The 13,803-nt window shown below is 49.4% G+C and overlaps 1 protein-coding gene across 2 annotated transcripts in view; it reads right to left on the bottom strand.

Moving 5' to 3' along the window:
• Nucleotides 1–1,579: 1,579 nt before the first annotated feature.
• Nucleotides 1,580–13,803, bottom strand: part of OLFM1 (olfactomedin 1) — a 29,709-nt gene continuing 17,485 nt past the window's right edge. For both annotated transcript variants that reach the window (XM_061352393.1, XM_061352392.1), the window contains exons 4-6: nucleotides 11,661–11,880; nucleotides 6,489–6,595; nucleotides 1,580–3,334 (exon numbers count right to left, since the gene is read on the bottom strand). In XM_061352393.1, the coding sequence (XP_061208377.1) occupies nucleotides 2,660–3,334; nucleotides 6,489–6,595; nucleotides 11,661–11,880 (1,002 nt within the window). In that variant the 3' untranslated portion in view covers nucleotides 1,580–2,659. The remainder of the gene's footprint in view (nucleotides 3,335–6,488; nucleotides 6,596–11,660; nucleotides 11,881–13,803) is intronic.

The raw sequence follows: 13,803 nt of genomic DNA, 5'->3' as shown, positions 1-13,803 counted from the left end.
TGACTTTGGGTAATTTGGCACAGGGAGTGCTTCGGTAGCAGTGTGCCTGGCTGGGCTGGCGGTGCATTCAGGTGATGCTCTGCCGTGTCTATGTGAAACATCTCCCCAAAACCAGACACGTGAGCTGGGCCCATCCTCATGAACACCTAGAGAGGTCTTAGAGAGGAACCGTCTGGTGCTCAGAGTGATCAGCACAGCTCCATGGATAGGGACAATAATCTACACCAAGAAACACTTCAGTGTGTGGTACCTGACACCAGTGCTGGTTCAGAACTCCAGCAAGACTGTGTGAGCATCACCCCGGTGTGCTTGAGGTGCTGGGCACTTCCAGTTGCCTGCAAAGCCCAGCCCTACTGTAGGCATCAGCGCCTGCCCCATAAACTGCAGCAGTAGCTGGATCCAGCTTTACATCTGATAAACCCAGCGTGCTCTCCTTAAATGAGTTGGCACTGAAGAAACACATTAATTAAATAGAAATGACTGCAGGGGCCTTGCAGCTTTTTGGCTTAACAGATTTCTCTTGTGCATTGAAGATCAATACTGCTGCCAATTACACCATGGGTCTCTATCCCCCTTTTTTAGCTTCTTGGAGGGAAAAGCACGGCTATATATTGAAAATCTCCACAAACCTGGCAGTCCAGAGCTTTGGAAACACGATGTGTAGCACAGAAACAGGTCCTCAGAGAGCTGTCCCCATTCTGGATACAGCCAACATTTCAGGAAGAGGAGTAGTAGTGCTGACACAGGGCAGCATCTTAAACCTGTGCAACTGGCTCAAACATCTGCATATGGAGGGTCATTCATTGATTGTGGTTTAATCCAGCTGTGGAAAACTATAGATAGGATCATTTCAAGGTGTGTGCTGCTGTACTGCAGCATCCTGCAATGCTGTGAGGCCCCTGCTTTGGCAGAAATGAGAGGAGTGGTTGTGTTGAGTGCTCAGGCCCCAGCAGTACCAGTTGCTCATCAGAACAAGCATCGCTGTGCTAGCTGCATTAAATAAAGGGAGGTTTTTGCTCACATGAAAGTACAGCAAATTCAGGTGAGCAGCACCCTGAGCCTCTGAGCAGGAAAACAACCCGATGGCACCTGGCAGTCCAAGGCTCCGTGTCTCCAACCCTAATGAACATGACAGACACCACCGTTTCCTCCTGTTGTAGCCCTGATGCCAACCGCTGTCACCCCCAGACCCCACTCACAAAGGGAAGAGGCTGAGCAGAGCAATGCCAGCAGCCACTGCCCACATCAGCAGGCAGCAGCAGCAGCACAAGAATCTTCTCTCCTTGAAGGAGCATCCGTGAGGCAATCCCGCTGCAGGAGCCCTGCAGAGCAGAGCCAAACCCTGCATCCTCCCAGCCCCAGCTCCTCGCTGCCGGCCCCTCCTGGCAGCGGCTGCCCATCAAGGGGGTTGGAATGAGACGATCCTTCAAGTCCCTTCCAACCCAACCATTGTGTGATTCCATGAATACTCAATTCAAGGTGTAACGGAAGTCAGGATGACTGCTTCACCGTTACCCCAAACCCCCGCACTAATCCCTGTTACCCCTCTTGGTCCAGAGAAGACAATGATCAAAGCAGGGAAGTCTCCTAGTATTTTTATTGTTCCTTAGGTAACTGTGGATAGTACAAAGTTTTCCTCTTAAAAAAAAATTAATGACCTTCACATTTCCATAACCAGGGCTTCCCATGGGAACCTGCTGCCACAGGATTCCCACAGAAGCCATTTCCAACCACCATAATGCTATGTAGATAGTATAACAGTAAGAGAATATTCCTGTAATTATCAACATGAAATTGGTTATCTGTGTATAAGGGTGAACACTGATCTTTTTTTTTCTTTTTAGAAACAAAACCATCATTTATTAATCCAAACTACATCATTGCATTTACAACATTCATTGCATAAACTGGACATACAAAGTTTTGCCACCTCTGGTAAATAACAGACATACATTATACAATATATTTGCTGAATACATAAGTTCAAACAATATGGGTACAACAACTTGTTCATAATACATACTTAAACCATCGTGTTTAATAGTTACTAAGACACAGATCCATGAGCTACTTCGGGTCTCAGCACAGTTAATCTAAGTGACAAGAACACAGTTGAGAGACAGTAGCTGCAATGGAAGGCGAAGAAAACTAACCTGTGATAGGTCTTGTTCAGACAGCGAGCGCTCCTCACGGGTCAGCTTCTTCTGCTTCGAGATACAAATCACACATCCATCACAGCTGACCGGGACGTCGGGGGAATGTCCATGCAACCCACACACAGAAGAGAGCGAGCCTCCCAAGGATAAACCTTCAACAGTCATTGCCTTACTTTAGTATGTACTATAGGTTTGCTATCGGAACAGAAACAAAACAAAACCCAGACTGAAGTGGTTCTTTAAGTGCAGTTCCAGCTGCAAGTACATGGTTATTCGTGAGTCTATAACACAGGGCCAGACTTCTAGAAATGCAGAGGTAATGCTGATCTGTCGGGTTTATGCTGAATAATCCTCCGTGATGTTGGTCTTAATTTTGGCAGCTGTTTATATGTTTACTTATTTAAAGAGTGTTTTCTTGACATTGGTATTTCCTTTCAAATTCATTTCTCCCTTTTCTTTCCTTTTTGTTTCCTTTTCTAAATCAGTTTCTAAAGAAGGATGGACTACAACTCATCAGACCTGATGACGTGGAAGAGGGTGACATTGTAAAGTATTTGGTGCCCGTTGTTCCAGGCATAGAGGGCCCGATCCTTGGGGTTGTAGTCCAACATGGAAATGTGTGAGTACTTGTTTTGGAAGGGGATGTCAATGTACTCGTAGGTGGAGGCGTTGGTCTGGTAGGCGTAGTGCACCTTGGTACCTCCCGAGTAGCCGTTGGTGACGTAGAGCGTGCCGCAGATGATGAAGGCCTCCCCGGCGCTGCGTTTCGGGTAGCTGGTGTTCCAGGTCTGGAGGCTCTGCAGGGTGTTGGGGTCCAGCTTGCTGATGACGATGTTGCCCGCGTTCTGGTTGGTGGCGTAGACGGCCCACAGCCCGTTCTCATCAACCATGAGGTCAATGTCCGAGTGGCCACCCCAGGCATAGTGGTACATGTTGTTGTAGCCGGCATAATCCAGGCTGCGTGTCTTGAGAATGGTCTCTGTTTTCAAGTCAAACCTGATAATTATGTGGCTTTGGTATTTATTGAAATAGATGGAGCCATTGTAGACCACTTGACCGGTGCCTGACCATGGGTGAGGGAGACGGTGGGAGGTAAAATTGTCAGTATTCATGAAATCTGCCATGGATTTATATTCACGGACAAAGCGGTTGTTGTGGTAGCTGTCCATGTACCAGACCTGGGCGAGCAGCAGAAACACAAGGGGTTAGAAAACAGCAGAGACCCACTTGAGCCCTTTGCACATCACCTGAGAACCGAGTGGGGAGCAAAACCCAGAGCAAGGCATCCAACCCACTGGAAAAGGCTTTGTCCAGCGCCTGCCACCTTCACCCAGAAATAAACCCAATTCTTGGAACCCCAAATTAGCCAATAAATCAACAGAACAGCAAAGCTTCCACGGGGGTAACCTGGTATCCCCCCATAACATCAGAGCTGGGACCTGCTGCGTGACTGGCACCATCCTTCAGAGGGCAATTAGCATCTTTGGCTAGACCCAGCACATTATGTTGATGCTGCTCCTGCTTCCTGCAAGCCCCATTGTGGCAGCACCCAGTAAATCATCCCAGCTGCTGTGCAGAACTCCATTAATGTGGTATGCAGAAGCTGTGGATGTAATTGCTCATTGTCAAGAAAATTCAGGCAAAGTCCATATTGGTTTAGAAATCATACACTTCTGCTTCAAAAACTCAAACCAAGGCCTCTATGAGAGACAAAGCCATCAAAATCCTGCTATCAGGAGATGGGGGAGAGGTTTTAGATCATCATTTAAGTGCCAGTTCACTAGGGACGCTGTCTAGACTCCTGAAAGAAAAAGCTTTTGTCATATGAAACCAATTCCGAGGCAAATGGCCAAGCTGTGCAGTTAGTATCAAGAATATCCATTCAGTGAGTGACGTTCTATATGCAGTTACTGCCTACAGATAAAGACAGCTGCTTTCCCTAAAAGCTGGTTAGGCAGGAGAAAAGGTAAATGAAGCAGCAAGAGGGAAGCCTTAAAGGATGCAGATTTGGGTACTGCTGTAGCCCAAACTTCTTCTGCAAATAAACCCATTGCAAAAGCCAACAGTGTTGTCTGTGCAGTGTGGCTGTCTCCAGGGTCCCTTAGGAGAGGCATTAGGAGACATTTACACGCATGTAAAGACTTCTGGCTGCTGTGTTTGAAAGGCCAAGTGGGGTCTGCAAAAGCTTTGTAGGGAACTTGGGCCCTCCATGGTTACCCCCCTGGAAACACTGCAGGGGGGAAGGAACGCATGGCAAAGGGCTCTGATCCTCACACCTCCATTGCAAACCCATGTGTTCCAAAGCCCACAGCTGGGAGAGCTCCTGCTCCAGGATGTGGTGCTGGGGAGTTCCTCACCTTCAACTGAACCAGCTTGGGGAATAACATAAAACCCCCAAGAAAACGGATTGTCTCTCTGCTGCTCCCATCCCATTACCTGGAATTAAAAGAATTACACATGCCAGTGCATTGTGCTCGGCTTTTAGAGAGGCAAGAGCAGAACCCCATGTCAGAATGCTGGGGCTGCAAGGTGGCAGGGCCCAACAGCTTTGCAGGAGCAGGGATTGATGGATAGCAGCATCTCATCACATGAGCTGGCAATGAGCAACCTCCTCCTGCCAATAGCCGTCAATCCCAGCACTCAGCATCCACCCTCTGCCGTGCTCCTGCAGGATCACCATTCCCCCACTTGTGTTCAATGATCTCATGGCAGGAACAGATTAATCTATGAACCATCAACCACCTCCTGGGGCTTGGTGACGTACGATGGATACGATACCCTGCCCACCTCCCCTCATGCCCAGCTTCCCACTCTGCCGGGCAGCCAGTGAAGTTCCCTTCATTGTGTTTCTAATAAAATTCCCAGTACATTTATCTGTTACATACACACAGATGCTTGTGAAGCCTGAGCTCCAGTTCTGAGCAAACTGCCTGTCCACTCTCAGGACAAAAATACCCCACAGAAAAAGGCACAAGTATAAAAAACCCTATTAAAAATAGTGCTTTGAGACAGAAGACTCTGAAGATGGAAGATCTTTAGCATTTGCTCAACCAGCTTCAGCTGCAACAGGCCTGACTCTCCCTTCATGGATGTATAAATCACATTAGTGACGAGGGATGCAGCACGCACAGCGTGAAGGGGACAAGCCTGTCCCCACTCTTGAACAATATATGATGTGGTTAAGCCTTCCCATCACACTTTGGATCAGGATCTTATTGGTTTAATGACTGTAAAATATGGGTGTGTCATATTGGGAACCAGTGCCAACCAGTTTGCTGCTGGTTCAGAGAAAGAGCCCGACACTTCGTCACTGCTGCTTCATTGCTGTGCACCCATGGGCAAATGGGGTGGCTTCTCCAGAGCATCCCTCATGCAGAACATCCCTTGTCCTCTCTTAGCTACAGAAAACTGATCACAGGGCAGAGCTCTCAAAATAGGTGCCCTGATACAGCCCTTGCTGGTGCCTTCATCTTTTGATGGAGGATGCTGCATGCAGGAGGGAATTACCATGCAGCCAAGCTCTGAGGTTTCTGTTTTGTTTTGCTGCCTGCAAACCCTCAGCAAACACTCTGAGATATTTTCCATTCCATCAGTCATGGGAAGCCTGGATTGATTTTCAGCCAGTTATTGGCCTCCTACCTCCTTGGGATCAAAACTGAATGGTCTGAATGAAAAAAAAAGACCCAAACAAAGCAAAACAAATCTCTCTCTGGCTGCAGTCAGTTAATTCCTCACAACAATGAAGGGGGAGGATGGAGGACAAATGCAGCCAGGTATATTACAGGAGGTGCTGGCAGCAGAAGAGCAGCAGGGACCAGGTCCCTCTGCTAAACCCTGGCTCCCTCTTGGCTGCCAAACCCAGATGAGAAACCCAGCACTGGATTTCTCCTTGCCATAGGGGGCACAGACCTCGTGGTGACACTTAGAATCATAGAACAGTTAGGGTTGGAAAGGACCGTAAGATCATTAAGTTCCAGCCCCCCTGCCGTGGGCAGGGACAGCTCACACTAAACCATCTCACCCAAGGCTCTGTCCAACCTGGCCTTGAACACTTCTGAGACCATGCACACTCATCACTGCAGTGAGTTTTATCTGGGAAGGGACCATTGCACGGGGCTGTGCAGCCCCATCCTCACTCTCATCCTCCCTGTGGGATCCTCAGCCCCATCCTGCTGCAGAGGAGGCCAGCAGAGCCCTATGAGATGGACCAGAACCTTCCACAGGTTTCACAGGGCACAACCTGGGCTTTGGTGCTGGGATGGAATGAGTTTTCAGTGACCTCAGCCACATCCCTGGAGGTGGAACACAAAGATGAAGCTGTCACGGTCTTACCTTGTTCTCTCCCTCGGGAGCGAGAGGGTCTGTCATCCACGATCCGAACCTGGACCCCGAGGTTTTAATTGTGATGGGATCACTTATTCCCGTCAGCTTGCCACAAGCTGAAAAAGAGTGCAAGGCTGGTGAGCACCACATCAGACCACACGGCTCCTTTGGCAGGGGGTCTTTGCCAGCAGCCTCGAAGCCCCGATGAGGGGCACCAGAGCTGGCCATCACTCACACCACACCGCTCTGCCCCACTGATGGGCAGCTCTGGGTCTATTAATTAGGGGTAATTAGGCCAAGAGCAACTGTGGGATGCTTTTGTTTGTTTCATGCCTCTCAAGAACCAACTGTCCTTATCACCCAGCCCCAAGAAGGAGCCTTCCTGAAGCAGCCCTGCTGCTAACGTCACAGGCAGCAGACGATTCAATGACTCTATGAAAGGTGTTAGTCAGGGTCGAGAAGCCAGGTAGGGAAATTAGCTGAATGCTCTGCTCGATTCTGCTATATCAGAGTGGGTGCAGCTGACATAGAGACAGACGTGCCCATTCCAGCCATGCTGGAAAAGCACATCTGGTACGGGTTATGGGAAGGAGAGAAAAAGAAAAGGTGGGAAATGATGTGCAATAAAACTCATCCCTGCAAACATCATTTACCAGCCTCTGCCATTCACCTTCTCCCTTCCCTGCCGTGCCTCCTCACTTCGGAGACACGAACCAATTCCCCACCCTCCTCCTGTCTCCTGCCTTCTCTCTGAAGGAGAAGGCTCTGGCAGGCTGGGGCAGGGGAAGGGGTGGTGGGATGGGGTGGCTGCTCCGGGTGCTGGGTGCAGGGTGAGCTGTGCCATGGCACGGCAGCACACACGGCCCTGGGGTTCAGTGCGGGTACCCAGGGCTGGGGCTGTGGGTGGGAGCCCCTGGAGGTGCTGCTGAGACAGGGGCAGAGCTCCGCCAGCTCAGGACAAGGTCATTCTGCTCTAAATCACCAACGTGAGCCATAGAACGGTTTGGGTTAGGAGGGACCATTAAAGGTCATCCAGTTCCAACCCCTGCAATGAGCAGGGACACCTTCAATCTGATCAGGTTGCTCAAAGCCCCAGCCAGCCTGGCCTGGAATGCTTCCAGTACACACAGTCCACAATATCTCTTTGCTGCCTTTCTCCTTAGCCTGTTCTCATTTGACCCTTTATACTCCCGATCACAGCCATGGGACACATCCGCCTCCCTCAGCTCTGAGCTGTGGCCAAAGGGATCACCTTAGCCTGAGGCATAAAATAGATGAAGCTATTCTTGCTATACACCAGCACAACATGGCCATGGGGACCACCAGTCTTCCCACAGCCTTCAGACACCAGGCAGATAAAGACAGATCCCATTGGAGATCCCACTGAGACATGACATTTGGGAGCTTATCCTCCTGCTTCGTGCATTCAAAACCTCCCAGCTCCAAAGGAGAGCAAGGTACTGACAAAGGGATGCAAGGGGTTATCATAATAAATGCTTAATGTCTTGCAAATTCCCCTAGCAGAGGACCAGCCTTCCTCTAATCACAGATAGCCCAGCGCTGCCTGCCGTTATCGCAGCCCTGCGTTGCTGGTACTTTATCTCTTCTCTTCTATTTCCCTGGAGAAAAAACGTTGGATAAAAGCTCATTGATTTAAACCCAGAATGTTAAAAAGCAGCAGCAGGCGCTGCTGAGGGTGAGCTGGTGCCTGCAATGGGGAGGCTGCAGCTCAGACGTGTTTGGCTGGAGGCACATTCACAGCAGCCCTTCAGCAATGCTCTTACACAGGGCAAGGTGTTCCCTTTCTTGGTGTAAACCTACCACAGGCACTCGGATGCCAGGGGGGAAGTCTAAAACGGATCCTTTAAGGCCTCTGACTGGGACAGCATGACCTGGTGCTCATTCACGAGTCCAGGATACAGGGAAAGCCTGAGCTTCTGGGGCACACATGGAGGACCTGTTCTCATTCCAGTTCCCTGGACCTGTGGCCCATGAGGGCCTGCATGTCCCTGCTCCTGGAGAGCAGCACAAACCAGCCTCTTCCCAAGCGACCCTCCCCACCAGCCCAGCACTCTGCAGCCACAGCCCCTTCCTCAGCCACACTGGGAATTTTCCATCAGCAGAAGACCCGCTCTGCTCCAGCCACTGAAAACAAGCGCTCCATCCTCCAGGATACCAACACCTCCGCTCCACGTTCCTCCTCACATCCAGCCCACAAGCAGTGCTGAGCAGCTCAGCAGCAATCTATCCACCAACGCAGCCACCGACACCAGCACCATCTCCTTCTGGACTCCGTGGCTCTGCTCAGGCTGCTGCTGCTGCAGCCAAGCACCCTCCCTGCTGGGGCTTCCCATGAACCTGAGCTTGGATCCCCCCATTACCAGTCCTGGTCCTATCCTTGCACCAGGGCCGTGGGCTGGGATCATCCGTGGGAGTCAGGGAAAGCTCCTGCTATCAGGTTGAATTCCCCCTTGAGCCAAAGAGTGACAACCTCCTTGCTCCTCCACAGAACACTAATGGAAACACTAAAATCCCTGTATAAATAGTGATCTTTAAGAGTGTAAACAGAATAACAGATTGAACATGCCTTTATCCCATTCACACACGTCAGGGTCAGGAGACATTTTCACTATTGATCCATCAATAATGCTTAGGAAGCCCAAAATGCAAAATAGGACCGTCTAAGGAAGGTGCTGCTGCACTGTTGAGCCCTGCTGCTTCCCAAAGGGTGGGGAGAGGCGAACCAGGTGGGAACACATCCTTTTCCCTCACCCCATCCTTACTGCAGCAGGTCCCTGATCCTGTTCTGGGCACTTCAAGCTGTACCCCGAGCTCTAGAAGGTGAACACACATCAGGTGAGCAGCGTTGCTGCCCATGCAGAGCAAATCTAAGCTAAAACGTTCCTCTTGAAACACCAGTGAACCTCTCTGAGCAGGTAATTTGCAGCAAACAGCAATCCCCAGCAAACAGCCTCATCATGCAGCAGCCAAGAGTCTGTGAGGTTGTTGTCCCAGTTTAACTCAATTAACCACCATTTGCACTGGTTTACACTCCGGAGCCATAAACAACACTGGAAATTCAATCTGTGCTGTTTGCTGTCTAGTAACCAAATAAATCAACCTCCCAGGTGAACCCTTGTGAGACTCAGCATCCATCTCCACCACCACCCAGGGGTGCTGCAGTGCCCCAGGGGGGAAACACTGCCCAGACCCCATGGTCACAGAGAGAGGAAGAGAACGAAGGGTCATGGCCAAAAAGCCCAATAGACTCCAAACTCCAAACCATCTATTGGGCCTCTATTGGGCCAAAAAGCCCAATATAGCCTCAAAAAGACTCCAAACCCTCCCAAAAGTTTCTAAAAGGAAGTTGCCTGCAAGAGCTCCCCATCAGTCCCCTGGGCTCCTGCCCTGAGTGGAGGATGAGAGGAGGCAATGAGGCAGGACATGCCCCGCAGCAGAAGGCTTTGGAGTCCTAAATGGTCTGGGAGCTGTTTCCTACAGTCTGCCCAGCGTCTGCAGGGGGATCATCACAGCTCCCCTGGCTCTGCTGCAATCAGCCCAGGCTGGGCAGCAGCACCGAGGCTGCTGGAGAGGGGCTGTGGGGTCCAGGGTGGTTCATTTAAAGAACTACCCCTGGGAAGGTACTTGCAGAGCTCAGACTGAACCCCCTGCTCCTGCTGCTGCTCCCTCTCCCCATCACCCACAGCTCCTCCTCATCTCCAAGTGATGGGCTGAAGGATACAGATGCAGCAGCAGATGGTGCCCAAGGAGTGGGCACCTCTCCTCCCATCACACCCACCTCTGCCTTCAGCAGGGGAGGAATGAGAAAAGCTGTTTGCAAGGCTGTGGGGCTGATGGGGGTTCCGCTGGTCAACCAGGCACTCCTGGCCATGGTCTCCATCCTCCCTGACCCTACCCACTGCAGGACTGTCATTCCTGACATGCCTGTGCAGCCCCCACATGATAAAGCTCCAGGTATTAGGTACTGCTAACACAGAAAGCACCACGTCATTACAACCTCCATCATTTCTGTCCCCAGTAAGACTTCAGGGTGAAATTTGAGTGGGTGGAGGACAAGGTCAGGACTTCCCTGGCACCCCCCAACCCTGTTGCCTTCCCCAGGACCATCATTTCCCTCTCCCAGATTCCAAGTGAGAGGCAGCTTATAAGGACCACATCAGATGGAAACACACGGGAGGCATCTAGAAACAAGCAAAAGCAATCCCAGCAGCAGAGACGAGAGAGAAACAAAGCATTACCTTGACAAGGATACAAAGTGCTCAGGAGAGATCTGATCTTCCATGAAGTTACCCGAGAGTGTAATTTCATATGTGCTACCAGCACAGAGTGAGGGCAGTTCATGTGTTTAGATTATCTAAACCGTGTAACAAGAAAGTCAATAACGGGAGGAGAAATCAAATCAAGTCAGAGCTGGGCCACTGACCAGCGGGGAGGCTTCTGCAGCTGCAGGAGGCAGCACCCACCTCCCATTCTCCACTTCTGTTTGGGGTGGGACATTGGGATGAGCTATGGAACAGACCCAACAGGCTTCAGCCAATTAATACTCTCTAACTGAGATTACAGCTGAATCTCTCATGTTTTAGCATCGCTGGTGACTTGGCCTGATGGTAGGGTGGGGAGGATTTCCATCCTGCTCCACTACGCCATGCTCTTCTCAATGGGGATTTGCAAGATGCAAAAGGGAGAAGGGAAACCGAGTCACAGCCTGCACACACACACACACACACACACACACAAACACACACTGCTTAATGTGGTGCATGAGACCTCTGATGTGCCAGGTCCAGTTTGCAACAAGATGGGGCATCGATGCACAAGCCACGCGGGTGCATGTGTTTGCTTTGCATAAGCGCATGGACCGCATCTCACTGCCCGCTTATGCAAACGCTGCAAAACGCCACATGCCCAGCCCAGGGCCTGATCCTGAAGCACTTACACCATGAGCAGCATCGCTCCTGCGAGTAATCCTCAGCAGGACTACTCCCGGGATGGATGTTACTGATGGCATAAGGATGTTCAGGATCAAACCTGGCTGCACGAGCTCATCCCTTCCAGCCAGGCCCAAGGAGATGTCCAGTCTAGCATCTCTGCCTCCAGACGGGATGCGTGGGTTAACACCGATGGTGTTCAGCCAGTGCCACCATGTTGTTCTGAGCCTACCTAATTTTTGCATGCATGCACGAAGCCTTTCTTCAAGATTTGACACTCTGTTCTGAAGCTCTTCGTAGTCATAGGCGCCAATCTCTTCCTGGAGTTCGTTTAGAACTGACGTCAGATTCTGGACCTCCTCTTTAAACTGCAATACCAATTTTGCATCGGCTTTGTACTCTTCCAACACTGGTATCAAAGGCCTAAGTTCCTCCATTTTCGCTTTTATTGCCTGCAAGGTTAAAATAAGCTTGGTTCAGTGCTATGCGTGCAAAAATCTGCAACCCTCTGCCTTGACCTGGTCGCTTCCTACGTGAGTGCAAATGTTCATATCCCACAATCATTAGCATTTAAACTAGTTTAATTATTAGTTTGGTCCAAATGATGTATTGGAAAGAACGTATTAAACAGGCTGCAGAACACCAAAATATTTGGGAAAGGCCTTTATTTGTCATTTTTAGAATGCAACATCTTAGGGTTACATGCTTCAGATCACATACACAAAGAGTTGTTTTTTTGTCGGTTTTTTTCTTTCCAAAAAATAAAAGAAAATAATAGATATATATGCATTGACAAGGGTTTCAAACTATTCATGAAATGCATCTACAATTGCATGCAAAGGAAGATCTCGGTTGGGTGGTTCAAGGTTCCTTAGTGAGATATGGTGCTAATTTGGAAAATAATCAAAAAAATCAATGCATGGTGCAAAATGCTCTGTGGCCCTCTTTTCATGGGTACATGGGAGTGAACTGCTTCTTCAGTCACTGCAGCATTGAAAAAACTTGCTTTTAAGTTAGCCCTGTAAGCAAGAAAATGAAATACTGTTGAGGATCTAGCTCGCTAACCTGCCTTATATAGATAGCCATTCATAGACACATACTCTTACGGACTAGAGAGAGAGAAAAACAACACAAGAGCTCCAAACAACTCACAGTTTAATGCTGGCATTAGCAGAAACAAAATGCTGTGGCTGTTATTTCAAATGGTGCTTTGGCAGCAAATTAGACAAAAAGCCCTGACTGGTTTTCGGCATGCTATGAGGAACATCAAAATCAAAGCCGTGATCGAATTTACTCTGCAGAAATGGAGGGGTTTTATATATCTTTTTGAATGCAATGAAGGCCTCATTTCAAGGCACGCTACACAGCATTTTGTTGAGGACGCTTTGCTCCAGCAGCTAATGAGTAGCCATAAATATGCATGCACCTACCCTTAATGAAGCCTGTTAGATACACACAGCATACCTGGTGCTGCTCAAACTACTGCACACAGTGGCCAAGCTCCCAGCGGGCAGGGCTGGGACATGTCCCTGTCTGCTGAAGCAGCTGGGGCAGGATGGGACCACAGATTGCTCCTCAGCCTCATCTCTGGCCTTCCTTCCCATCCCCTCCTCTCTAAGTCATGAGGCTTTTCCTCCTGTGCTTTCCACTTGGGGAATATATTTACTTTCTTATGGACTTGCATTTGCTGGTGCAAGCTCCCTGGCTGGCAGCGGGGAGGATTTAACTCATGGGGATGGAGGGGGAAGAAAATGAACAAGTAAAAAAATAGAAAGGAACTCATGCTTAAATTGGAAAGCTGGTCTTTCCATCCAGACTGCGGAGCTATATTTAGGGTCCTGTGATAACCGGAGATGGGGAGTGGAGGAGGTGGAGTTGGTGAAAAGTTCTAAGAACCTTTTCCGCAGTTTTTGATGATGTACTCTCGGTATTTCAGTATTGAACTGAATTTTTCATTTCAACTAAAAAAGCCCCGATCTGCTTTAAAACCCCAGCTGCTGGGGAAGCGCCTGCAAACCAGGGTGAGGATCAGCGGGCGCCTGAGCAAAAACATCCCCAAATTTTATTAGAAATCTTCTTCATTTGGGGTTTTCAAGTCTCTTAACCCAAAGCATTACTGAGATTTATTATTTCAAATATTGCCTCTTTTGGGCAATTTCATTTGTTCCCAATCAGTTTCTTGGAAGTTTCACCACTGTCCCCAGTGGTAGCTTCACTGATACCTTCTCATTTGTAGGATGCAAGGACAAAACACACAGATCCCATCAGAAGGTGCTGGCTCTGCTGCCAACACCATGACTTCAAACTTGCTGTTTGCACACCCTTGAGATGGGCAGCTACAACAGTGGCACTTTTGGGGTTGATATTTTGATCAG

This window comes from Neopsephotus bourkii, unplaced genomic scaffold (assembly GCF_033783945.1).
Source record: "Neopsephotus bourkii isolate Nb327-2 ecotype Australia unplaced genomic scaffold, CSIRO-AGI_Nbou_v1 NB_659, whole genome shotgun sequence".
In the NCBI taxonomy this organism is placed as follows: Eukaryota; Metazoa; Chordata; class Aves; order Psittaciformes; family Psittacidae; genus Neopsephotus; species Neopsephotus bourkii.
This window is presented reverse-complemented; position numbering and strand designations above follow the sequence as displayed.